General features: G+C 50.5%; 1 protein-coding gene across 3 annotated transcripts in view; it reads right to left on the reverse strand.

Moving 5' to 3' along the window:
• TTLL6 (tubulin tyrosine ligase like 6) overlaps positions 1-27,164 on the reverse strand; it is a 44,853-nt gene that overhangs the window by 12,099 nt on the left and 5,590 nt on the right. For all 3 annotated transcript variants that reach the window (XM_039227660.1, XM_039227659.1, XM_039227658.1), the window contains exons 2-14: positions 25,986-26,078; positions 22,930-23,151; positions 21,804-21,841; positions 20,602-20,720; positions 20,333-20,463; positions 18,525-18,681; positions 17,671-17,814; positions 16,982-17,067; positions 11,159-11,384; positions 9,330-9,505; positions 6,971-7,159; positions 5,679-5,853; positions 4,443-4,727 (exon numbers count right to left, since the gene is read on the reverse strand). In XM_039227660.1, the coding sequence (XP_039083591.1) occupies positions 4,443-4,727; positions 5,679-5,853; positions 6,971-7,159; positions 9,330-9,505; positions 11,159-11,384; positions 16,982-17,067; positions 17,671-17,814; positions 18,525-18,681; positions 20,333-20,463; positions 20,602-20,720; positions 21,804-21,841; positions 22,930-23,151; positions 25,986-26,062 (2,025 nt within the window). In that variant the 5' untranslated portion in view covers positions 26,063-26,078. The remainder of the gene's footprint in view (positions 1-4,442; positions 4,728-5,678; positions 5,854-6,970; positions 7,160-9,329; positions 9,506-11,158; positions 11,385-16,981; positions 17,068-17,670; positions 17,815-18,524; positions 18,682-20,332; positions 20,464-20,601; positions 20,721-21,803; positions 21,842-22,929; positions 23,152-25,985; positions 26,079-27,164) is intronic.

A 27,164-nucleotide genomic window follows, 5' to 3' on the forward strand; every position in this document is an offset into this window, starting at 1 on the left:
AAATCACAAATAGCCATGAGAGAGGCTAAAATTAAAAAGAAAAAAACAACAACCAGATACCCCCAAAGGTGGATAAAAATGGAGCAACTGGAACTCTCATTCATTGTTAATGGAAATGTACAGATGATACAATCACTTTAAATATTTTGGAGTTTCTTTTTTTTCTTTTTAAATTTTTTGTTAATGTTTATTTTTTGGAGAGAGAGAGACAGAATGAGAGCAGGGAAGGGGCAGAGAGAGAGGGAGACACAGTATCTGAAGCAGGCTCCAGGCTCCGAGCTGTCAGCCCAGAGCCCAATATAAGACTCAAACGCACGAACTATTAGATCATGACCTGAGCTGAAGTCAGATGCTCAACTGACTGAGCCACCCAGGTGCCCCTGGAGTTTCTTATAAAGTTCTAGATAGATCTACCCTTTGACCTAGCACACCTCTCCTAGGTAGTTACCCAAGGGAAATGAAAACATGTGTCCACAACGACTTGTACAGGAATGTTCATAGAAACTTTAATCACAGTAGCAATAAAAGAATAAAAACTGGGAACAACCCAAATGTCCATCAACAGGAGAATGATAAACAAACTGCAGTAGATTTGTACAATAGATTATAATTCAGCAATGAAGAATCAACTATTGATATACCCAACAAGATGAATGGGTCTCAGATATAATGTTGAGCTAAAGAAGACAGACACAAAAGAATATGTACTATTTTATTCCATTTATACAAAATTCTAGAATAGGCAAAATATCCAAGGTCGAAAAAGTCAGAGTCAGGATCCCTTGTCCTTGAATGAGGGACACAGAGGACTGGGGGGCGATTGGTAGGGAAAGGACAGGAGAGAACTTTCTGGAAATGTCAGAAGTTTCTACACTGTGACAGGGATATAGGTTACATAGACATGTTTATTTGTCTGAATGGTACAGTTAGGATCTGAGCATTTCAGGGTGCCCGGCTGGCTCAGTCAGAATAGCATGTGACTCTGGATTCAAGTTCAACCCTTACACTGGGTGGAGAGATTACTTAAGGAAGTAAACTTTTAAAAAATTTTCGACCATTTCAATGCCTGCAAATTTAATCTTAAAAATAGAAAAAAAAGCAGGGCTCAACAAGAAAACGGATAGGTCATAGAAGAGATAAAAAACCCAATCACATTTAAATAAAGTTTAAATGCACGCATTAAAAATAAATCTCTACTGGGGCACCTGGGTAGCTCAGTCGTTTAAACATCTAACTCAGCTCAGGTCATGATCTTGCGGTCTGTGGGTTCGAGCCCTGTGTCGGGCTCTGTGCTGACAGCTCAGAGCCTGGAGCCTGCTTCAGATTCTGGTCTCCTTCTCTCTTTGCCCCTCCCCTGCTCACGCTCTGTCTCTTTGTCTCTCTCAAAAATAAACATTAAAAAAAAATCTCTACTTTGCCAGGAAACATACTAACAAAAGATGGTAGATAGGAGAATGGTAGATGAGCATAGAGATAAAAGGGAAAAATAAATAAATGAAAGACACAAAGGCTTTGCACGAACCAAGGATTTTTATTAAACCAACCCTCTGCAGAGGAAATCCAAAAAAGAAAAAAAAAAACAATAAAATGTTGCTGCCTTACTTTTTAAAAATCTCTTTAGAGTTAACCAGTACTACTTTAAGTCTTAGATTAATGAGAAAAGAACAAAGACAGTCTTGTCACAGTAATATATTTTCTTTATAGTTTATTCATTTTTGAGACAGAGTGACAGAGCTCGAGTGGGGGAGGGGCAGAGAGAGAGGGAGACACAGAATCAGAAACAGGCTCCAGGCTCTGAGCTGTGAGCACAGAACCCGATGCTGGGCTTGAACCCACGAACTGTGAGATCATGACCTGAGCGAAGTTGGACGCTTAACCAACTGAGCCACCCAGGCTACTAAGTCACAGTAATATTAAAATAACAGCTAATGCCTCCTGCGTCCTGTGTGGCAGGCACCACTCTAAACATTTTTCTCCTCTTTTTTAATTTATTTTGAGAGAGCGAGCATGCGTGCAAGAGCGCTCACGTGAGTTGGGAAGGAACAGAGAGAGAGGGAGAGAAAGTGAAAATCCCAAGCAGGGTCCATGCAGTCAGCTCAGAACCGGATGTGGGGCTGGATCCCATGAACCACGAGATCATGACCAGAGCCCAAATCAAGAGCCAGACACTTAACTGACGGAGCCACCCAGGTGTCCCTAAACGTTTTCATCAGTTCTTTCATTTAAGCCTCAAAGTAATCCTCTGCAGTTATTATTATTAAAATGCCATTTTTTTAGATGAGGAATCTAAGGCTTAGGGAGATAAGAGTAATTAGACACAAGTCATATAGGAGACTCCAGGATCCAAGTATCTAAACAGAGGCAGTCAGATCCCAATGCATACTCTTTATTCTTTTTTTAATTGCCGTAAAATAAACACACACACACACACACACGTGCGCGTGCACACGCGGCTTAAGATTGACCATTTTAACCTTTTAAAAAATTTTTTTCTTAATATTTATTTTTGAGACAGAGAGAGAGAGACAGAGCATGAGCAAGGGAGGGACAGAGAGAGGATGACACAGAATCCGAACCAGAGCCCGACACAGGGCTCAAAACCTTAATCTGAAAGATCATGACCTGAACCGAAGTCAGATGCTTAACTGAGTCACCCAGGTGTCTCCAGTTTAACCTTTTTTATTTAATTAGAGAGAGAGAGAGAGAGAGAGAGAGCGAGTGGGGGAGAGGAGCGAAGGGAGAGAGAAAGAATCTTAAGCAGGCTTCACACTCAGCTCAGAGCCCGACAAGGGGCTTGATCCCACAACCCTGGGATCATGACCTGAGCCAAAATCAAGAGTTGGACACTCAAGGGACTGAGCCACCCAGGCACCCTGATCTTAACCATTTTTAAGTGTACAGTAAGTAGCGTTAACTATATGCACATTGCTATGCAACAGACCTCTAAAACCTTTTTAACTCGCAAAATTGAAACTCTATCCCCATTAAATAACTCCACAACCCCTGGCCACCAACATTCTATTTTGTGTTTCTAAGGGTTTAATACCCTATTGGGGCGCCTGGGTGGCTCAGTCGGTTAAGCATCTGACTTCAACTCAGGTCATGATCTCATGGCTCATGGGTTCAAGCCCCCCATGGCTCATGGGTCAAGCTCTGTGCTGACAGCTCGGAGCCTGGAGCCTGCTTCAGATTCTGTGTCTTCCTCTCTCTCTGCTCCTTCCCCACTTGTGCTTGCTCGTTCTCTCAAAAATAAACATTTTAAAAAATTTAAAAAAAAAAGAGTTTGAATACCTTACAGACCTCACTGGCAGCATTTACCTTTTTCATGACTGGCTTCTTTCCCTTTGGAAACATGTTTATTTAAATCCTTTGCCCATTTTAACATCAGGTTATTCTTGTTGTTGTTGAGTTGTGAGAGTCCTTTATATATTCAGGATATAAACCCCTTATCAGATATATGGTTTGCAAGTTTTTTTCTCCCACTCCACAGGTTGCCTTTTCATTCTGTTGATTCTTCAAGTTTGATATAGTCCCCCACTTATCTATTTGGGCTTTTTTTTTTTTTAAGTTTGTTGATTTATTTATTTAATAAGTAATCTCTATACCCCACATGCGTGGGGCTCGGACTCATGACCTCAAGGTCAAGAGCCACATGCTCTTCCAACTGAGCCGGCCAGGTGCCCCTGCTTTTGCTGCCTATGCTTTTAGGATCTCATATCTGCAAAATCTCACGTCATGAAGCTCCAATGCCTACTCTCTTAAAGGTGCTTATTAAACTGTGGCTGTAAACTATTAATAAATTATGAAATTTATTTAGTAGGTTGTAACTAGCATTTTGAAAAGAACAGAACGGAACACAAAATAGCAAAGGACTCGCTGTATGTGGTATGGCTAAGCACAGCTTTACTTCTTTTAATTTTTTAAGAATTCTTTAAGTGATCTCCACACCCAACGTGGGGCTCGAACTCACAACCCCGAGATCGAGTCGCTTGCTCCACCGACTTAGCCAGCCAGGTGTCCCTTAAGAACTTTTTTAGAAGCTTTTTTTCAGTGTGTGTCTATGTTCAGAGGAAATGAAATGGATTTCTACTGTGGGCTACGGTTAGAAACTTGAAAAACAATGCACTACTCTCTACTGCACTCAGACCAAGCGAAGGCCCAACATGCTGAAGATTTTCTGGTAGCTAAAGTACAGTCGTGACCCAGTGCTTGGTCGTGGTCACTGACTCTGATTAACATTTGAAAAGCCTCAAGAGGAAGGGTCCATTCTGGATCCTAAGGGGATGCTATTCCACAACTTAGACTTCCCCGGTGGGGAAATCGAGGCTTCAGTGACTTACTCAAAGAGAGATTGTAAGTCAGGGGTAGAGAAGGGACCAGAAAGGCTCCTCCCACCACCGCCCTGAGCTCAGCCATCGGGGGAGGTAGACCACTCTACTCACCACGGCGTCATCGGTGAATATGTTCACCGCGGAGGCAGACTTGGCCTCCTTGATTCTGGAGAGGGCGTCACTGAGTTCCAGCCCCGGGCAGCCGAGAAGGCTCGAGTGCGTCAGGTCAGGCACCGAGGTGTACTGTCTGGCAGATAGAGGCTTGCAGGGCGCAGGGCCGGCCTCTTTCGTGGGGGTCTCCGGGGCAGGGCAGCCGTTGGTCTCATTTCCTTTTGCATCTCTGACGCTCAAGAGCAAGTCAGGTGTGCAGGGCACTAACGTCAATGGCTGGAGGTTCTGGGAAGGGAGGAAAATGGGAACCCGGCTGTGTCCACTTCCAGATTCATCTGCACCAAGGGTAGGTGCAAAGGAGGAGAGGAGGAGAAGGCAGGCAGACGGTATCAAAGTGTCTCTAATGCACAGTTCTCATCCTGGGGTGCAGGGGCTCCTAGGAGGCTCATGGATAGTTTCATGGGGACTTTGAGCCACTTAAGACTGCAGTTTTAAAACTGTACCTTTGGATACTTTATGGCAAGGGATTCCAGAGCTCTTATCAGATTCTCCAAGGGCCTATGACCCCAACAAAGTTCTAAACAACAAGAACAGCAACGAACCCCACAAAGATAGACCCTGCTCTACTCCAGTCCCTGCAGTGCTGAAGACAAAGGAGATGGACCACAAAAGGCCAGCTGAGTCTTTCCACCGAGCCAGAAGGGACAGTGAGGCGGAGAGGGGGAATCCAAGGATTCGGATCGCCGGTCAACTGGACAGCTGGCCTACAGGCCAAGGGCTGGGCCACAGTCTGAGCAGTGAGCAGGCTGGGAGGACCCGGCTGTGGTTAGTCACCCCGTGTAATGGTGAGGGTCCTGCCTCCCCGCTGCTCTTCTCTGCGCTCCCCTCCCCCCAGCTGTGCCCCTGGCCTGCTGGAGGGGGGCATTCTTACCCCAGTGGTCCCGGAGCCCGTGGCCTCCGTGGGGATCCTGTCTGGCCACCCAGCTGCTTTTACTCCCAACCGGGGGAGGCAAGAAGGACAGACCAGTGAGAGTTGTCTGAAGGATGCCGGGCTTCTCGTGACTTCCAGACCCGCCCCCCCAGTCCCCTCCAGGCCCCAGCCCTCCATGCAGCCCCATTCCTTCAATGCGTCAGGGCTCTGAGCAGTGGTCTCCTCCGGAGCCCCCCGCGGACCGGCCCCAGCCGGGGAAGGGTGCTGGGCACACAGGCCCCCCTCCCCGTCGTTGTCAAGTTTACTTGTTTGGAGGCGGGGGCGGCGGCCTTGAGTTCTTGCTGTCGTTTCTGTCCCTGGCTCCTCATGCTCTTGCCTCTCGCTCGCTCGCCAGCCGACTCCCCCTGCATCTCCGCCTTCTTCTCTTTCATTTGGAAGGATTTTTTCTCCTGTTTGAGTCTCAGCTCCTGGATCAGCTGCCTGTCCGGGAGGAACGGAGAGCATCAGCGGAGGTGAGGGGCGGGCTGCAAATGTGGGGACTGTCCCCGACGGGTGGATGAGACTCGGCAAGGGAGGGCAGTGCTCCACACGACCTCCCCCAGCGTGTCCGGCCTGCACACGTGGGATTGCAGGGCACAGAGCAGGAGGGGGAGGGGCAAGTCATTCCTCCCAGCAGACCATTCCCAGCCTGGGGAAGAGCATCCAGGGAAAGATCTACAGGGTTCCACCCCCTTGTCTCCGTCCCCACTTCCCTGCAGCTCAATGCCACACATGGCGGGTGCCGGGAAGAGGGTCTGGGCAGGCAGCCCAACCAAGCGGTCCCCATATTGGACCACTGTATATCCCAGGCCTCTCTGGCCAATGATGTAGTGGGACTAACATGGTCACATGTGTCAGGAGGCAGAGATTCTGATTTCTCTTTCGTCATCACCTCCTATGGGACCCCTTCCGTGCTCAGGACTCCCCTTCCATAAAACGAGGTGATGGAGAGGGATTAGACTGGACAGGGTGGGTCCCTTCCAGCTCTTAGATTTCATGCCTGTGGGAATTCAGGAGCTAGTTCTGAGGGACTGGGAATTCTGGACTGGGGTGAGGGTTCCCCTCCCAGAGGTGGGTTTCTAGAAACAGTCCCATATCTACTTAACGCCCCACAGCAGGATATCTTAGAATTCTTGGTCCTTGTGAGACTAAAGCAAATCTGTCCCTGGCAACTTCCAGGTTGGGGACTGAGGCTCAAAGACCCTCCTTGTGGGGGCGCCTGGGTGGCTAAGGCGGTTAAGCCTCCGACTTCAGCTCAGGTCATGATCTCATGGTTCGTGGGATTGAGCCCCACGTCAGGCTCTGTGCTGACAGCTCAGAGCCTGGAGCCTGCTTCCAATTCTGTGTCTCCCTCTCTCCCTGCCCCTCCCCTGCTCACACTCTCTTTCTCTCTCAAAATATAAACAAACATTTAAAAACTAACTAAATAAATAAACCTTATAAATAATAATAATAAAAAAGACCTTCCTCACCATCCCAGGCCAGTCACCCTATAAAGGTCAAGTATAATGTCCACCCCCGCCCCAATACCCACCCATGTCACCCAGAGCCTTCCTACCGGGCATACACCTCCCGAGCCCTGGAAGCAATGGTATTCTGGAAGAGAGAGTTGTTTCCCTGGAAAAACTTCTCATACTTCTCCGAATTCAGAATAGGATAAATCAGCCGGAACCCTCCACAGTTTTCCTTCTCGTACTGCTCAGTTTTCTCCAACCATGCGGCCTGGAAACCCTTGACCTCCTCCATCCTGTTGGGGAACAGAATACGGGGCTACTGTAGATTTTCTAGAAGGGACGTGCCAAGCCAAGTGTCATCTGGGGGCCAGGTGGTCAACCAGTATTTGCTAAATAGATGTGTGTGTCTGTGGGCCTGAAAGGAAGGAGATTCTAGCCCTCTGGGGACAGCTGTCGTCATGAGGCACTAATCGCTGGTTAGGACAGTCCTTCTGACAGCTCCCCAAGGTGGTTCCTCATGTGAGATCCCGTTTCCCCGTTGACTCGGCTCTGAGGAGGCGGACGGCGGCCACCTCCCCCTTCACAGCCCTGATTACCCTCTTCGGAAGGATGGCAGCTTGTGTTTTGCTAAACTCCAGGGCTTCTTGGATGAGCTTTTACGAGCTGTGATGATCTCATTCTCCCTCGCAGCCCCACGGGGAGGTGGAGGTCAGGGAGGGAGGAATGATAAACCCCTTTTACAGCAAGGAAACTGAGAGCACTGAGCTTATCCAGGGCCAAGCCATGAAGAAGAGGATGATTCAGGGGAGGGCCCCCCGGTTCCTCCCTAACAGAGGCTGCCTCCTCCTTGAGCAGTTTAGAGAGAGCTGGGAACCGTGGAAGGCAGCCCAGAGTCCCAAGCGGCACACTCACTGGGGTCTGGCTCGAGTCCTGTCACTTCCGGGCGGGGGGACCTTGTGCACGTCAGTTCCCCTTCCAGAAGCTTCGTCTCCTTAGCTCCCAAAACGGGACCATGGAACACCCCCCGCTGCCCACCTGCCGCCCTCCTCACAGGGAAGACGGGGCGCCCGCCAGAGTGCCCTGAGAGGCCCAGCGCGGTCAGAACACAGGCACTGTCGCCTCCGTTTCAGAAGCCCCACCCCCAAGGACCCGCTGGCTCTGCTCATGGGAGTCGAGGGGCTTCCATGGGATCTGAAAAGCAACAAAAGCATCTCTTCCACAAAGTGCAGAGTCTTCAGACACTAGAATCACTCCGCAGAATGAAGGCCCCTGTTTAAAGGCAAATACTGCCATTCAGGGAGGAGGGGGCGCTCGCTCCCGCCAACAGGTAACAGGGGGCAGGAGAGAGCAATGGGTCTTTCGGTAAAAACAAAGGAATGGTTTTAATTTTTGGATTGGTGATCCCTGAATCTTCACATTATATTTAATGAATTCATACCCATGATATAGTTCTGTCTGTAACTAAATCTTTTTTTAGGTAAAAAAAAAAAAAAAGGCTCGTGGTAAAACTGTTCCAACGGCCGCTTTTGGCAAATATAAGTTAATTTTCCAAACAGGACTATCATATGTTAGAACTGACTTCCCTCCCCACCAGCTCAGGGCAAGATCCTTTTTTTAAATGCGATGACCTGTTTTAATTGAGGTATCATTGACCTACACCATTCTGTCTGTTTCCCAGGTGTACGGCACAATTCGATACTGATGTATATGGTGAAATGATCCCCCAAATAAGTCTACGTCTGTCACCATACGTAGTTAACAAGAATGTTCTTCTTGTGATGAGAACATTTAAGATGTGTTCTCTTGGCAACTTTCTTTTCTTAAACTTTTTCTTAAAAGTTTATTTTTGAGAGAGAGAGGACTCGTGCAGAGACAGAGCAGGGCAGGGGCAGAGTGAGAGAGAGAGAGAGGGAGACACAGAATCGGAAGCAGACTCCAGGCTCCGAGCTGTCAGCACAGAGCCGGACGTGGGGCCCGAACTCAGGAGCCAATGCGAGATCATGACGTGAGCCAAAGTCAGATGCTGAACCAACTGAGCCACCCAGGTACTCCTCTAAACAACTTTCAAATATGCAACACAGTCTTACTAACTATAGTCACCATGCCCTATATTACATCCCCATGACTTATTTATTTTATAAATGGAAGTTTGTAGCTTTTAGCCACCTTCCCTCATCTTGACCACCGCCCCCCCCGCCCCCGCAACTCCAGTCAAGGCTCTTTACCATCTCTAACACACACTAAGATCCTGGGCACTGTGATGAACCTTTTACACACGTGATCTCATTTAATTCCACCTTATGTATCACGGGCTCCATTTCACAGAAAGAACACTGAGGCTCAGAGAAGTGACCGGAAGGCCACATAACCAGGGAGCCGTGGAGGACCAGGACAGGCCGGTCTGACTGTGAGCAGGGCAGTCAGAGAGAACGGGGTCTCCACGGGGAGGGGACACCTCTGTACCTGGTCTGCCGAGAACGACATTGCTGCAGGAATCGGCCCCGTTGCCTCTCTTCTTCTAAGACTTTCTTTTTGTCGCAGCTTCCCAGGTTGATCAGGACCAAAGTGTCATAGAGCAGGCTGTCTTTCACCTCTTTATCCAGCCAGGAGTCGGTGGAGAAGCTCGGAGAGTGGTTGACCTGTGAGGGCAGGAGTGGGAGAGGGGGTGCTGGGCAGTCCAGAGTGGAAGCAGGGAGCAATGCCACAATGCCACCACCAAGGGGCTGCCCCAGCCCAGCTTGGGGCCCTGGCTACCAGGTGAGGGGGACAGACAGGGAGAGGAGGTCTGCACTGAAGCCAACCAAAGCCAGGGGCGCCTGGTGGCTCAGTCAGTTAAGCATCCGACTTCGCTTACTCAGGTCATGATCTCACGGTTCATGGGTTCGAGCCCCACGTCGGGCTCTGTGCTGACAGCTCAGAGCCTGGGGCCTGCTTCAGATTCTGTGTCTCCCTCTCTCTCTGCCCCTCCCCGCCTCAAGCTCTGTCTCTCTCTGTCTCAAAAATAAACATTAAAAAAAAAAAAAAAAAAACACCAACTGAAGCCAGAGTGAGAAAACAGAACATCCTCTAGTTTAACCAGCTTTTATGCCAGCCCTTTCCTCTTTTCTTTAAAATGATTTTTTAAAGGTTTATTTATTTATTCTGAGAGGGAGAAGGGAGGGACAGAGGGAAGAAGGGAGAATCCCAATCAGGCTCCACACTGACAGTGCAGAGCCAGATGCAGGACTCGAACCCACGAACCACGAGATCACGACCTGAGCCGAAATCTGACGCTGAACAGACTGAGCCACCCAGGCGCCCCATCAGCCCTTTCCTCTTGAGAAGCATCAGGGGTGCCCCTGGCATGCGCGCTGTCTCACGCACATGCCATTCCATAGAGTGGATGGAAGGGGGCGGTTGAAAGGGCCAGGCTGGGAGGTGGGGAAGCAACCAGTGATGCATTTGGGACCCTGAGCAGGATTGAGGGTGAGACAGGAGGTGAGAGGAGGGAGAGGATTCCTCATTGTTTAGATGCCCTAGGTAACATTTAAAGATTTCTAGCAGCTTCTGAAGGCCTGCGCCTGGTGGCAGATTCTGCTCTTTGTATAAGGGCTCCAAACAGCCATATTCTCCTTCCCACCTATACCTGGGAAAAGGGCTGGGAATGGAGGAAAGACAAGGTCCCAGGAATGTGACTCGTGATTCTGGGTCTCCCCTCTGCAGACTGGCTCCGACTCCATGCCAGCTGGCCCCAGCACCTCTGACTTGGCACCTCACTCCTCCACCCCCACCTTGTGAATGGCCCCCCCTTGTTGCCGTGGGCCTAGGGGACACAGGAAACCCGCTGGGTGGCCCTCCACCCATTCCCTCCGCCACGGACGCCAGGCCACTCTCTGTCGGTGCTTGGAACTGAGTGGCCCAAGCCCGACACCCAGCCCTGGTAGCTCCTGTCTGATCTTAACATCATCACCCAGTTTTGATGAACACCACCCCCTTTCTGGGAGACGATTCTATTACAAAAGACAAAGCAGTCTTCAGAGGCTTTCTGCGCCTGAGATCCAAGTTTCCAGGTCTGGAGTACTTCCAGAAGGCGCAAGGAATTCTCCAGTCCCTGGCCGTCTACCCCCCTCTGGTGGCCACTTCTCAGCGAAGGGAGGAGCCCCAGGCAGCAAGCACCGGCAGCTGGATAAACTGGCCTGGCCGGGAGGTTGATTCAAAGGAGCGGGGGCTGAGCCAGGGATGAAGGGATGAGCCTGACCCGGGCAGACCCCAGTGAGAGCGGCCAGTTTTCAGCCCTCACCCCAACCCTCTACCTCCAGCAGCCAGGGCTTGAGTTTGTGGTCCAGCAAGATGTCAAAGCCCAGGATTTCAAAGCAGGCACTGTTGAGAGTGTGGTTGGGGAAGCAGGTGTGGTAGTTATGCTTGACGATGGGGTGGGCGGAGATGATCGTCTTGATGATGACGTCCTCGATATCTCTCCAGATCTGCTCCAAGTTGTAGCCATGGGTCTCCATGTACGCGTTGAAGGTGGAGAGCTTCCTGGAAGGCAAGCACAGGCCATGAGGCAAGGCAGTCGGCCGCTGGTCACCCAAGGCCGTCTCGTGCTGGACACCAGAAACTGCTGGAGAAGTTAAGCCCCTGGAGTTAATGGGGATGGGCACCCAGGACGCAGGGCGGCCGCAGGGTTGGGTCAGCTCGGAAGGGGACCGCAGGAGCCACAGTCCTTGAGCCTCAACAGCCCTGAAGGGGGTGGAGATGCAATGACATATAAGACCTGGCTTGGGCACTTTCACCGTGACTCAGAAAATGCCCATGAGGCTGGAGCAGGGACTAGGTATTCTGGGTGGAAAATTTAATAGACGAATTTAAATAAATAAATAAATAAATAAACCCAACGTCCTACACTCTGGTTGTGCTTTGATGGCAAATGGCTTCTCAGCCTTTGGTGTTCATTAGAGATGCACAGGGAGCCTTTTAAAAATGCCAGTATCCGGGTCCCACCCAAGCCATCTGAGGGGATTCTGGGGACACTAAATTCACAGGGAATCTGGGTCACCTGGGTGGCTCAGTTGGTTGAGCATCCGACTTCAGCTCAGGTCATGATCTCACGACCCATGGGTTCCAGCCCCGCATCAGGCTCTGTGCTAACAGCTCAGAGCCTGGACCCTGCTTCCAATTCTGTGCCTCCCTCTCTCTCTGCCCCTCCCCCGCTCACTCTCTGGCTCTGTCTTAAAATCCAATAAAGACATTAAAAAAACTAAAATAAATCAATGAATTCACAGGGACTCTGTTTTAGGGCCGTCCACAGGGGAAAAGGCAGCCCCAGGGCATTGTCACAGGTAGGGTTACCAACTCTCCCAGGCAAAGCAGGACAGTCCTGATTCGAGAACTGAACGTCTCACATCCCAGGAACCCCTCAGTCACAGGCTGCTCTCCCCACTCCCCAGATCAGTGGGTGTCTGCCCCATGTGGAGAGGTTCGGGAGGAGACGTCTGAAGGGGTGCTCTGGTCAGCTCGGAGCTGGGCGGTACAGAGAAGGCAAGTCTGGAAGGTCTAAGAGGCAATGGCGGGGACACACAGCCGCCCGCTCAGGCGCACGCGCGTCTGCACGCAGAGCCGAATCGGGAACGTGGGAGGAAGGGACACGGGGGCGTGAAGAGCAGAGGGAAGAATAAGATGGGAGACGTGGGCTCACAAGGCCATGCAAAGAGCTCACGGAAACCCGGTCAATGGCATCAAAATGGAGAAAGCGGGGAGAGCCAGCTTTCTGGCACACACATTGTCAAAGGGTCTGCTGTACTTGTGAAACTCATGAAGTGAAAGGACCCCAAGAAACGGATCCTGCGGTCATGGGGAGCTAAGGACCCTTTGGGGAGTCAACACACATATGAAATAACCAAGGATGCATTTATATAAAGACAGATGAACAAAGGCCACTCAACACAGAGGCCCACCTCCCCTACCCACCGCTGTCAGGGTATAAAGTATTGCACATAAATGAATTTTCCAGATCGCTTGAAGCCAGTCCATTCAAGTGCACAAAAAGTGTATTTAATTTGCCTAATTGGGAAATAAATTTTCCCAAAACAGATTATCCACTTCCCTGCCTTCTTGTAACAGACATTGCAAATCATAGCATAACCTCATCTTGATGACTTGGGCACATCACAATGAATATACATTATCGTGTAATTTCATAACGCCCAGTGGTTAGCCAATTCAATTGAACACGCCGGCTATGTGCCAGGCACCTCGAAAGATGAAGAGGGCCTGGTCTCTGCCCGCGAGCCCTGACAGACTTCCCATTGTTCTGTCTTCCCCTCTGCGGTTCTTGCTGAGCGTGCCCCTGGTGGGGGGCTCACTGGGGGTGCAGTTGGCCTCAGGCTGGGGATGGGGGGCTTGGGGGGCAGGTAAGGCAGTCAGTATAAGAAGCGGGTCACCTCAGAAGGTGGGGAAGAGGAAGAAGAGCAAAGGAAAAAGGAGGGAGAGAAGGAAAGAAGGACTCTGCTCGGCGACATGGGAGGCGCCCAGAAGGCCAGGGCACCACTCTAACCCTCAAGGGACTTAAGTACAAGTGAGGACACAAGACAAGCATGTGCACTAAACCAAGAGCATTACAGGCCAAGGCTGACATCGACCAGAGGGTGGTGGGGGTCCAGAAATGGGAAGGCGGGTGGCTTGACTCCGATTCCATAGTCCGTCCTTAGACATGGGACCCAATCCTCTCTTCTGATGAAATGAGGACCCAGAGGCCCACAGACACAACTGCTTTCACAGGGGTTATATGGCTGCACCAGAACCTAGAACCAGATCAGAGAAGGCAGCATGGAGGCTTAGTGAGCCAGAAGGGCCTTCGAGGATGTTCTCCGCGATTCTGGTTGGAGATGAGCAAAGATGGAAAAGTGGGAACGAGCAAGGCCTAGATATGGAAGGTGAACAAAAGAGCGACCTGGTAAAACCCCCTGGAGCGAACTGCGCAGACTATGGCCTTGTGGCTGAGGGTCGACTCAGGAGTTTAATTCTGGCTCCATCACTTCCCCGCCATGTGACCTTGGGCAAGTAGCTTGACCTTCTACACCTGTTTCCTAAAAGGCAAAATCGTGGGGATGGTAATAATAATTCCTACCTTAGAGGGATGCTGCGAGGGTTAAATGGGCTGAGGTGTGAATATTCCTTACAGCAGTGCCTGGCAAATGGCAATTCCTCAACAAATAGAAGGCTGACTATTAGTGTCGCAGTGATAACAGTTGAAAGTGGCATCTGGTCAAATGAACGACCAGGCAATGTGTGGTTCAGTTGAAGGGAGACTGAGCAGAAGGGTTTGAACTTGATGCTCTAGTTCAAACTAGTTCTAGTTCTAGTGTGGCCTGGGAGCCACACTGCTGTGGAAGTAACGAGTGGAGAAGTCCCCCCGTTATCCACAGGGGATGCCTGAACCCACGGACAGTACCAAACCCTACATGTAGTATGTCTCCCCTATACATACACATCTATGATAAAGCTTAATTTTTTAAAAGTCTTTTTAAATGTTTTTATTTAATTTTGAAAGAGAGAGAGAGAGAGAACAAGCCGGGGGGGGGGGGCGCAGAGAGAGGGAGATACAGAATCTGAAGCAGGCTCCAGGCTCTGAGCTATCAGCACGGACCCTGATGTGGGGCTCGAACTTGTGAACCATGAGATCGTGACCCGAGCCGAAGTCGGATGCTTAACCCACTGAGCCACCCAGGCGCCTCCCCGCCCCCGTGCTCACCCTTCTTATGAAGACGATGTGAGAGAAGATGACTAGCCTGATGAGACACACAAGGTGAATGACATGGCCACTGTGACATAGCATTAGGCTACTACTGATCTTCTGACGACCCGTCAGAAGGAGAACATCTGCCCCTGGACCGCAGTTAACCGAAGGTAACTGAAACCGCGGAAAGTGAAACCACAGCTAAGGGGACTACTGTATACAGAATACACAACAGCGTCCACCTGCATGGGGGTTATTGTTTTTGAAGCCTATTCACACATGTCATCTCAGTAGGTCCTTAACGGCAGGTCTGAGGCTTGGCCAGGTAGTATTCCTAGTTTACAGTCATTTTATTTTTTATTTTTCTAATGTTTATTTATTTTTGAGACAGCGTGAGCAGGGGAGGGGCAGAGAGAAAGGGAGGCACAGAATCGGAGGCAGGCTCCAGGCTCTGAGCTGTCTGCACAGAGCCCAATGTGGGGCTTGAACCTGTGAACCGGGAGATCACGACCTGAGCCGAAGTCGGATGCTCAACCGACTGAGCCACCCAGGCGCCCCGATTACTATGTCACTTTAGAGATGAGGTACAGAGAGGTTAAAGCCTGGATTTAGGGTGAAGAGCCAGGAGGCCGAGCAGCCCATCAGGTCTGAGGTCTGAGTCCGGTGGAAAGGAAGGGACACAGGGACATCTGAAGGAAGAACCTTCGGGATTCAATGACACCAAACTCCCTAATCCCACAGGTCAGGAGGCAGAGACGGGGCAGCTGGGCAGGGGAAGCAGTCTTGAACGATGGGGTGGGAGCGAGGGGCGAGGCCTGCCTGGGGTGGGGGAAAGAGAGGTGAGGAAACAGAGGAAGGAGGAAGGGAGATGCGAAGTGGCAGAACTATACTCCACATTCATACCTCAGTCCCGGCACCCCTAACACCCCTCCGTTGTGGCCTCAGGGCCCAAAGCCTATTGTCTTCCCCTAAGAGCAGGGAAATGAGGGCCCTTAGGGAAAGTCACAGTAACCAGAGCCCTGTCCCCGCAGCTATCACAGGTCATTTGGGTCTCACGGTGGTGTGACCTCGGAGGTGCAGCAGGGCAGGGGAGGGCAGGGCAGGGCACTCACTGCCCCTATCAGAAAGAGGCTCAGAGAGACGAAGAGAGCTTCCCACACTTCCTGAGCTGGCAGGAGTCAGGGCCGGGACTGAAAGCCAGGCCTCCCGAGCACCCTCCCTCAACCTACCAAGGTGAGCTGGTGACCGTGGTGGGGAGCAGAGCAGGGGTGGAAGGGCTTCGGGAGAGGCTTGCACTGACGCCCTCGAAAGCAGGGGAGGCTTCCCCTTCGAGCAGCCCTCAGCTGGCGATTTTCCACTTGCTCTGGGGAACCTGGCCACCACGGAAGTTTGTGAAATCTCACGCGCCTCTCTGATGCTCTGAAGCCAAACCGACGGCGTGTTTAGCAGCCTTCTGAAGCCTCGCGCAGGGGACGGAGCATGCACCTTGGAATCTGGCGAACCCACCTTCTCATCCTGCTCTAGCATTGACAGCTGTGGGGCCTTGGGCAGCTTAACCTCTCCCAGACCTCAGTTTCCTGGTCTGTAAAATGGACACAGTACCTAACTCATCGTTTGCCACCTACAAAGGGCGGATTTGAATGCTTCTGTCTTAGTGCTCTGAAGATGCACGGGGGGGAAAAGATGTTCCTGAAGCCCCCTCCCACCCCACACGGGCCCCATCACACAGAAGGCCTCCATAGGCTTTCCCTCCCCTTGCGCCTGGCGTGCTCACTTCCTTCAGCTCCCCTCTTTTCCTAAATAAAACTCCAGTGAGATGGGATGAGACGGTCACATGACTGTAGTAACTGGGAAGGCACTCCAGCACTCCAGCATTCCTCTCATTTCCTCGCTCTTGGGGGGTGGGGGGGTCTCAGGGATCTGTGGCCGGCCAACCACAGTCATGCCACACGTGCCAAGCACATTGCGACTATCATTTGAGAATCTCTGTTGGAGCGACACCCCAGGAAACCACAGGCCAAAGGAACATCTGCCTGACACGTCCTTCTCCCGTGGCAGCCTAGCAATCGATAAACATCTATTGGTTTGGAAATCTCAGAAGGGCCCAGTGTAACAAGCATATGTTCTGGCGCGCGCGCGTGTGCGCATGTGCGTGTCCTGCTGGAGAACCAGCACACATTTCTCTCTCCTCTTCCCAACCTCCTGGGGTTTACAAGGTAGCCTGCTTTTAATGATTAACAGCCAAAGGGCAGAGACTACGGAGGCCAAGAAATGGTTTCTGAGCCCATGTGACCCACGATGGAAACACCGAGGGGGCCTGATGGCCTTTGGGTACAACCGCAGACGATGGGTCTGAGCCTGGTAGGGCGCACGAAAGACAGAAGCGCAGGGGCTTCCTTACCTCTTGCTACCGGCCTGAGCGTCTCGGATGAAATTGGAACTGTGCTTGTTGATGGAATAATTAGTCAGGTGCATGCACACGTCGTCCTGGGGACAGAGAGAAGCAAGTCTGTGGGTCTCCGGCTTCCTCTCCCTGCCCTCCCAGGGCCCCAAGGGCTTAAAGAAATGGAAGCGACAGGGGAGGGCTCCCCCTGGCTTAAAGGGGCAAAACAGAGGAAGTCAAGTGGTATCCTGCAGCCTGCGGCAGAAGAGAGTCCAGCCCCTCCTGTGAATGGGGGGCTCACTGCCTGAGGCACATTTCAGGAGTCTTGGGCGGGGGGGGGGGCGGTCTGAGGGTGTGGGTTCAGGGCTCGCTCTTGGCCTTCTCTCTCCTCAAGCCCCGCAGCTCTGGAGTGCTAGCTAGCTTTGCGGCCAGGGCAGCCCTGGTCGCAGGTCCCAGCCCCATCTCTTCCTAGATCTGTGACCTCCAACAAGTTCATTCTTCCTGGAGTTTTCATTTCCATGTTTGCAAAACGGAGTTGAGGATCCCTATTTCTGGGGGCCAAACGAAGAGGGCGTATGCAACCCAGCACGCAGTTAAGTGTTCCACAAACGACAGCCGCATCCACAGCGTCTTAAGAAGGTGGATTTAAGTGGGGCTTTTCGTCCCCCCGGGGGAGGAGGGGGAGGGGACGGGTCTCCTGAGCTCACCAGGTTGTCTGTGCAAGGATGGGAATAAGAGGTAGTGGCGAAGCGCACTAGGCCTTCCTTGTACGCGAAAATCCTGAGCGGGTCACAGGACGTCATCAGCACGTAAAGCCGTAGGTCAAACTTGAACCCGTCAATGATAAAGGGCTGTGGGAAGGGAACAGACATCACACAGGCTTCAGGAGGGAGAGTCAGACATGAAGATCAGCGCCTCCTCTCGGTTTTTCCGGGTACTGTGGAGCACAGGCTTGGCCCCAGGCTGGGGAGGACCGGAGGACCTGACCTGTGGAAGTCACTAAACCACACTGTGCCTCAGTTTCCTACGGCACAAGTCACCACCTCCCAGAGATCTGGCACCCAAACGAAGTGCCCTTACAAAGTCCTGTGACGAGGGATATATTGTCATCATCTTCCTTCAGGCCTGGCCAGTCCTGTCCTGTCCTATCAGCGCATGCTCTAGAGGGCTCCCTCCCTGCAGCGGGCTATACCACTGAGACCTCTGACCTCCAGCCATGGAGTGAAGCCGTTCACCATGATCTCTCCAGGACTCTTCCCCTCTCCCAAAGGAAGCGGGGCACCCACAGACCAAAGGTGCCCTCAGGCTGGCATCTGGTAGAGGACACAGGCCAGCCTAGTAAGGCCACACCCGCTATGAGGACATAAGAGTGAGAGATGCTATAGCCCAGGCACGCGTCACATCCCTGGTCAGAAGACTCGCTCTGACAACTTCTAGGGCAGACGACAGGACTCGGCTCTGCCCCCACAGCCGGCCTCCGTTCCCTCATTTCCCACAATCCAGTGGAGCTAAAGCCTGAGGTTGCTTCGGCAGGAAATAAATAATCCCAAGGAAGAAGTACCTTTGAAATATAGAGTTGACAGATCATATCCTCGCCTGGCTTGATATCTTTCACCGTCCGGGTGATGAATATACCTCTCCCTTGGCAGCCCGAATCCGGCTTACAAATGTAGGTCTTATTTTTTCTTGACCTGCTGTAGTTCTGTAAATCTCCCCAGCTACCAGAGCAGCAGGAAGGGAATGAAATACGCCTTTAGCTGGGGAGCAGTGAAAGGGAAGCCTAGCTCTTTACAAAAACAAAACCAAAACCAAAACAGAAAAAAACCACTAAAGCTCTCTAATATGAAAAAGACTCAGAGTTGACAGACACAGACTAAGGAGATCTGGGAATAGGAGACACAGCCACGCACACCCACGCACGGTGGAGAGAGGGTGGGCTTTGGAGGGAACTCAGGCCGGGGTTTAAACCCAGGCGGCACCACTCACAGGCTGTGTAACGCTTTGCAAGGACTTGACCTCTTTAAGCCTCAGTTCCGTCATCTACGCCATGGGGGTAATGACACTGTCTTGTATGGTGGTTGATTACATGCCCCTTGAACGGGGCTGTGATGGGAGTATTTTGGCCTTCTGGGTCTGCAGGTAGGAGACATGGAGTTCCATCCTGACAAGCGTTGTGACCTTGGACCAATCAGTCTCGTCCCCTACTCTAGGCTTCAGCTCTGCCCTGGTCACATCAAGGCGCAAACACTATTTTTCACTCTGAAGACAGTACATTCGGAAGAAATATACTGACGCGCTATAAATCTAAGTCCTGCTACACTTCTTGTCTTGCATTTTAATTTGCATTGTGACCACTGGAGAAGTCACTTCACTGCAATGCTCCTCAATGGCCATGAAATCTGGATGTGGCCCCTCGCTTAAAGGCAAACACGTTTCATTCTGAGTTGCTACTAAGTCCGGAAAGTTGTTCCAGACAAGCTAAGGAAGTTTGGGAATCCTGGAGCTCCTGGTTTGGAAAAGCGCTGGGAGAGCGCCTGGGTGGCTCAGTGGGTTAAGTGCCCCCCTTCCGCTCAGGTCATGACCTCAGGGTTCGTGAATTTGAGCCCTGCATCAGGCTTTCCGTTCTCAGAGCGGAGCCCGCATGGGATCTTCTGTTTCCCTCTCTGTCTCTGCCCCTCCTCTGCTCATGCTCTCGCTCTCTCTGTCTCTCAAAAATAAACATTAAAAAACAAAAAAAGGAAAAGCACTGGATGCATAGGACAGAGTAGGATTCTCGCTATGTGAATATAATTCCATTGGCAACGCTTCTCTCCCCTCCGCCTCATCCCAGAGACTAGACTGTACTCAGGTGACATTCATGTCATCTCACATTTCTTCCATTTCTTGGTGGTGTGGCCCAGAGCGTCGTGTGTACCAAGAAGGGATGCCCACTTTCAAGACGGGCAAAGTGAGACGGGAGATGGGGAAAGGCTGGCTGCCATCCATGGTGTCCCTCCCTGCTCCCAACCTGGGCGCTAACCATTATCTCACTCCCTCCAGAAGTGCTCACGGTCCTTACAAATTCAGAAACGGCACAGTTAAAAGGTTGGCACAAGTTCAAAATCAACAGCGTTCAGGGTCAGAACAAATTCTCATCCCAGCTACAGGCTCAGGCTCCAAGGCAGCCAGCCTCTAGATGTCATCCAATTTTTTATAGCAGAGCCTTGTGTTTTCTCAACCTTGCACACACCCTTTATCCCTTCTCTTCCTGAAAAGGAGAGGGAGATGGAGGACCCTTTGGGAAGGGCAAGTAGTACCAGGGAAGCAGGAGCAAGATGGAAGTGTAAATTGGGGGTGCGGAGGGGAGAAGACGCACAGGTAGGCACTCACTCGGCAGGAAGACACCAGGTCCTGGGGAAGAAGTGGAAATCCTTCGGGAACATCTTTAACATGCGACTCATATTTCTGGCCAGCAAGTCCTTGCGGCAGATTTCACTCATCCCAGGGAAGTGGTTTATTTTCTGTGAAGGAAGCCAGAACTCGTGAATAATGGGGGCCAGGGGAAAACCCATGAGATCCCCCTTGTGGACAGCCCTAAAAGTGGGAACCCGATGGAGAGATGCCACATGTGTACAGAGGACCAGCTGTGCCCCAGATACCTGGTAACTTTTCATTTCCATCACCCTCTCCAGCGACACCGAGTAGTCCGTCCAGTAGAGAGTCCAATCATTGGATTCCCCTCCCTCTCGCAGGCCATACTGCTGGGCGGCCCTACGCACTGGCCATGGAGTTGGAGAAAGGAAGGCCTGTTAGCCCCAGAAGTAGGGAAGGAGCATGGGGTGGGGAGGTTATGTTTCTAGATGCTCTCGGACCGCGTTAGACCATATGCTGAAGAGAGACACCTCAGCTCATTGGGACCAGAAGCCATCTTGCCTGGTCTGGACACACCATTGCCAAGAAAGAAACATGGAGAGCTATTGAGGAATACAGCCTATACCCAGGGAACCCCGCAGAAGGTTATCTGGGAAGGATGTTTTACCTGCCCTGGCTTCCCCGTGCCAGGAAGTAAGCTTCTGGCTTTCCTCCAAACACTACGCACTGAGTGTTCAGGGAATGTAAACTAATCCTTAACATTAGCCAGGGCCAAGCTTAACTAGAAAGGTAACAGAAAAAAAGTATACAATGCATTTCAAAACCACATATATATTGGGGCTCCTGAGTGGCTCAACTGAGTGTCCGACTTTAGCTAGGGTCGCAGTCTCATGGTTCGTAGTTCGAACGCCATATCAGGCTCTCTGCTCTCAGCACAGAGCCCACTTGGGATCCTCCGTCCCCCGCTCTCTCTGCCCCTCCCCTGCTGGTGCACGTTCTCTCAAAAATAAATAAAACATTAAAAAAAACCACATATATGCTCTCACATCCTTCTTTCCCAGTCCCTGTTAGCATTTGTAAGTGGGAGCTCACTCCAACACAAACACAAATGACTTCCAGGGTCTGGAAAGGAAGAAGTGCCTGCAAGTGATGAGGGAAGTCAGGAGCAGTCTAAAAAATTCAAATTCGGAATTATATAATGACAATAACGCTGCTCTAACAAGGACCTACAACTCTTCTCTACAATCAGATTCCCAAGTAACCCTACACAAGAATTATAGAGAACTGAGGAAGGCACCACTGTGGTCAAAACCTGTATCTTCTTGGAGTGAGAGTCCCTTCCTCCAACAGTTAATTGAGCTGGGTGAAGGAAACTGGAAGATTTGGAGTCACCGCCTTGTCACCCCCACGGGAAAGTTGACCCCTTCCCAACCGTTTGAGAGTAATCCACTGGGTCCCCATTGTGGATCCCTCAAGGGCCGGCGCTCACCGCTCTCGTATCGGCAGGCGGAGAGATTGATCACCAATCATCTGGAAAAGAGAAGAAGGAAACAGCAAGACAGAGACAGACATGCTTTCCAGAACAAGTGGCAGCACCCAGAAGCATCCCACCCCAGGCTGGCCTGCAGGGAGCCTACTCCTCTGCATCAAGCCCGGTTTGACTCCCCCTCACCCCTACTCAAGATACAGATGTGAAGGATTGCAGAGAGGCAGCAAACATGGGCTCTAGCGGCACTCAGCCCACGAGGCAGAAATTCTGTATGGCGGTTGTAACAATCTCTGCTTTGGCTTCATATGAACACTGCCTCCTTGATCCTTTGATTCCAGCGGCCCATCAGGAACAGGAAGGAAAAATTTTTTGGGCCAAGTTACTTCAAGATCTCCCTCCTCTGGCCCCCACTAACGGAAGTTGTGAGTTAGAAAGTTGACAAGGTGTCAGACATCAGTGAGTCTGAAGAGAGATTCATTTCTCCCCCCAAAGAGGCAAGGTGTTAAATAGGAACTAGAACGCAGAAGCCACAGTCGGAGCCTAGAAATCGGCATCAGTTCTGTTGTTTTTAAAACGTACTGGGGCGCCTGGGTGGCTCGGTCGGGTAAGTGTTCTACTTCAGCTCAGGTCATGATCTGGAGGTTTGTGGGTTCAAGCCCCGCGTCGGGCTCGGTGCTGACAGCTCAGAGCCTGGAGCCTGTCTTCAGATTCTGTGTCTCCCTCTCTCTCTGCCTCTCCCCTACTCGCGCTCTGTCTCTCTCTCAAAAATAAGTGAACATTAAAAAAAATTTGTTTTAAATGTACTAAGTTCCCAAGACAATAAGCACTTCCTTAAAACAAGGAAATCATCTCTCTCTGCACAATTTAAAAAAAAAAAAAAAAGGCATGCCAAACAATGAACGGAATGCAGATTAGGACAAAGTGTCGTTAAGATTACAAACACCATTATTTGAGTCCATGAAACAGGTCATCCAGTGGATCCTTTTCGTATGAACCGGAAGGGCTGTGATTTTGATGCTCTCAGCATCTCTTTTACCCTCTCGTTAGCAGCCTGGGCGCCCTTCCCTCCAGGTCCCTTTCTGCTCCCGACGACACGGAACCCCATTCCCCATCTTTTGGTCCTAACCTCTTTTTCTTCCTCTTCTTCTTGCCTTGCTGCTGGGCATTTGGAAGCCCCTCCTGTACCCCAGTGTTCTCGCTCATGAAAGCCGGGGTGACCGTTTCTTTCGATTCTTCCAGGGAGCTGTCTTCCTGCTCTTCTGAGTCTGCCCCTTCCTCGCCTCCCAAAGGCAGGCACTGGTTCATCTCCCCAGGCTGCGAGGAGGCTCCAGGGAAATCCCGGCCCACCCTGGAGAGAGGGCAGAAGGAGCAGCAGTTACTTGAATCCACCTGCAGGGGGACCCCCTCCCTTGCTCATGTGGGTGGTTAGATCCACTCCGAGACCAGGCGACACGTGGCAATTGATAAAACGCCACCCCATCTCCACGGTTGGTGCAAGCTGTTGGTGCAAGCTCGGGGAGAGAGCCGATGCCACCTTTTGCCACTGACTCTGACCCTGGGGACTCGCTCAGCCAACCCTGGCTTTGGTTTTGTCCTCCTGGGATGCTCAGGAGGAACAGGCTGAGATGCTATGCATGGCACCGCTTGGTAAACAATCTTATTAAAGTGAGCGAGGGCCTGGAGACAGCCTCGGAACCAAGCCCTAAGGCTTCCTAGCTGAGGGAGGCAGTCCCAGTGGGTGCCGAGGAGGCGCTCTGAGCAGGTGTGTTAACTGTTTCCACACTCCGCTGTACCTCCCGTGCCCAGTCTGCTGCTCTGACGGTGAATGCAAAGGCAGCTCGCGGGGCACAGGGTCACTTTGCAGCTGACTGAACACAATTCAAGGTCAGGGCCAGAGGGAGACCTTCAGAGACCCAAACCACAGAAGAGGCTCCCGCACCATGAGATTCAACATAAAAGCAAGACCAAACGGTAAAATACCACTACGGAAGTCCAACAAAGTTCTTGTCCCTCTCCCCCCATCCCTACTGATGACTCCTTTGTTGTTTGCTTGAAATTTCAAATATCAATATTTTTTAATGATTGTTAATGCCCTTGGTTCAATCATCCACAGGAACCTGCTTGTTTGCGGTGACCCAGCCCAGATCCAACAGACCGATTCATCTCCGTCACATCCAAGGCTTCTATGGCCCTAAAGCCAATCTTTTGATGCTCCTCTCCCCGTTACCTCCAAATCCCTGCCGACCTCCTCACCATCGTAACATCTGTCCTTTGATGCCCTTTCTGCCTACTGCCTGTTCTTCCCTCATGAACGCTTTCGTTTTTAAAAAGTGTATTAATATCTTTATTATAACATATTATTAGTAATGACTTAATATAACATGAAAGGAAGTTTGGAAAAGGACACAGTGGGAAATCGCCTGTGGCTTTCCCAACCTGGTATAGCAACTTGGCCCCTTTTGCATATTCTCTCCTCTTCTTAATTTTTTTTTTAATTTTTAATGTTTTATTTATTTCTGAGAGAGAGAGAGAGAGAGAGAAAGAGACAGCGTGAGCAGGGGAGGGTCAGAGAGAAAGGGAGACACAGAATCTGAAACAGGCTCCAGGCTCTGAGCTGGCAGTCAGTACAGAGCCCCACACGGGGCTCGAACCCATGAACTGTGAGATCATGTCCTGAGCCAAAGTCGGACGCTTAACTGACTGAACCACGCAGGCGCCCTTCTTCTTAATTTCTAAGCATAATCATTCTTCTGTAAACTGTAACTATAATAGATAAACCATTTTCTATCTGCTTTCCCCCCCACTTAAGATAGTATCAGAAACATCCTTTCGGTTGTGACAAAGTTTACATGTTTCTAGTGTTTAGTGGCTGTATAATAATCCCCCAGAGAAGGAATATGCTTAAAGCTAACCAACCATGGCACTATGGTTGGCAATGTAAGTTGCTTCCAATTTTGCGATTGTGTTAATAGCTCTAAAATGCGCATTTTCATGTATAGAAGGCCTTTTACTTCTTTAGGATTATTTCCTCAAGATATATATCTGGGACGAGGATTACTAGATTAATATAAAAATTAGCTTCTACTTATCTGTCTGTCTGTCCATCTGTCTCTATCTTCTATATCTTATCTACCTATCTCTATCTATCTCTATCTTCTATCTCTATCTATCTTACCTACCTATCTCTATCTCTTTCTTTCTATATCTATCTATCTATCTATCTGTACTGCCATGTTGTTTCCCAGAGGAACTCTCAACAATTTTGACTACACCAGCAATATGCAATAACAGTAGGCTCACCAGACACACACAATTTCGCAGGAATCACTTTCCCTCCAGGACCAAACTTGCTAATTCTAGACAACTTTATGTACCATGCTTTTAACATTACGGCATCCTTCCGTGTCTTTCTGCCCCTTTCCCACACCAAAATTGATGAGGAGAGGGCTCTAACTTGGAGGCTACCTATGAATAACTTAATAATACAGCCGCCCTCCTGGGTGGCTCAGTCAGTTGAATGTCCGACTTCGGCTCAGGTCATGATCTTGCGGTTCGTGAGTTCGAGCCCCACATCAGGCTCTGTGCTGACAGCTCAGAGCTTGGAGCCTGCTTCGGATACTGTGTTTCCCTCTCTCTCTTTCTCTCTCTGCTCTTCCCTCACACTCTGTCTCTCTTTGTCTCTCAAAAACATAAATAAGCACTAAAAACTTCAAAAAAAATAATAAAGCCACCGTTATATGTATGTACTTAGTTTTTTCAAAGAATTATCACACATACCATCACACTGAAAGCTTAAAATGGTCACCAAGAGGAAGGGCAGAATTATTAAGCCAGCCAAAGATTGCCACTGGTTTCTCTCTTGCCGAAAAGGGGCTATACTTATTCCCAACCCAATTATGGTGACACCTGAAAAGGGGAGACCGAGCTGCACTCAGCACAACCAACCAATGAAACCTGGGCCTCGTGAGTCCGTTTTTCCCAGTGAACAGGCACATTCTTGGCAAAGTTCAAGAGGACTGAGGTACGTACGTGAAACCTTGACCTTGGGCTCCTCCCTTGATTTCAGGTAAACGGCCAGCTCCACTCCCCTAGTCCCTCCACAACGGCTTCTGTGTACCACGCCGTGAAGGAGTGGCTCCGTTTACCTAAAGGTTAATGTTAACTCGAGGAGAGAAAACTGACCTCGAATTTGGCCTCTGGAGTTGCGAGCGGTCTTTGCTGTCCTTTGAGTCTTTGCCCAAGTGGTAAGAACAAGTCATGGCTTCCAATGTCTGGCTGCCTCAAAGAGAAAAACAATAACAACAACAAGATCAAATTCTGTTTCCTGTGGTACAAGAGGGACGTAGAGCCCATGTTCTAGAAAAGGAACTGATCCCCACCGCATCCATTCCCACCTGCCTTCCCCTGCCTTCTAGGCTATCCATGACACAAGAGCCAGTTGAATGGTGCCTGAGTCAGGTGCAAGATGGTAGACAGCAGTTAATGCCACATGCGTCTATTTTTCGTTTGCCTTTGGTCCCCTGGCTTCTTCCTCCCCCAACCCCCTCCTCCCTATTTCATCCCCAAGGTAGGAGATATAGCTGGGACTGAAGGCTGAAAGTCCTGCTGACTTTTCTCAAAGGTTCCTGAGAGAGAATATCTTGCTCAAAGTTTGCCAGCATGGTGTCACATGCTGAATCTACCTGCAGAAATGTTTGCCTGGCCCACCACAGTGCATAGTTGTTACGGTTTTCAAACAGAAGTAGCTGCTGGGGCGACTGGTGGCTCCGTCGGTGAAGCGTCCGGCTCTTGGTTTCGGCTCGGGTCAGGGTGTCACGGTTCATGAATTCAAGCCTGGTCTCGGGCTCTACTCTGACAGCTCAGAGCCTCCTTGGGATTCTCTCTCCCTCTCTCTCCGCCCCTCCCCTGCATGGGCGCACGTGCTCTCTCTAAATAAATAAATAAAACTCGACAAAAAAGAGCAAATAAATAAAGTAGCGGCCAATAACTAGAAAATGTAGATTTCTCATGCAAATCCAGATTTCTATTTCTTTTGGAAAAGTAGATCCCCCTTGCTTCAGGCCGGCGATCAACCAGAGCCAAGCTCTGGCTCTCTCTTTCTTTTTTTTATTTTAATCTTTTTTTTAATGTTTGATTTATTTCTAGGAGAGAGAGACAGCGTGAGCAGGGGAGGGTCAGAGAGAGAGGGAATCACAGACTCCGAAATAGGCTCCAGGCTCTGAGCTGGCAGTCAGCACAGAGCCCGACGCGGGGCTCGAACCCACGAACCGCGAGATCATGACCTAAGCGAAAGTCGGACGCTTAACCGACTAAGCCACCCGGGCGCCCCACTGGCTCTCTCTTTCGATATTTTTCAATCTA

Source organism: Hyaena hyaena, unplaced genomic scaffold (genome assembly GCF_003009895.1).
Source record: "Hyaena hyaena isolate Hyena2069 unplaced genomic scaffold, ASM300989v1 scaffold_29, whole genome shotgun sequence".
NCBI lineage: Eukaryota > Metazoa > Chordata > Mammalia > Carnivora > Hyaenidae > Hyaena > Hyaena hyaena.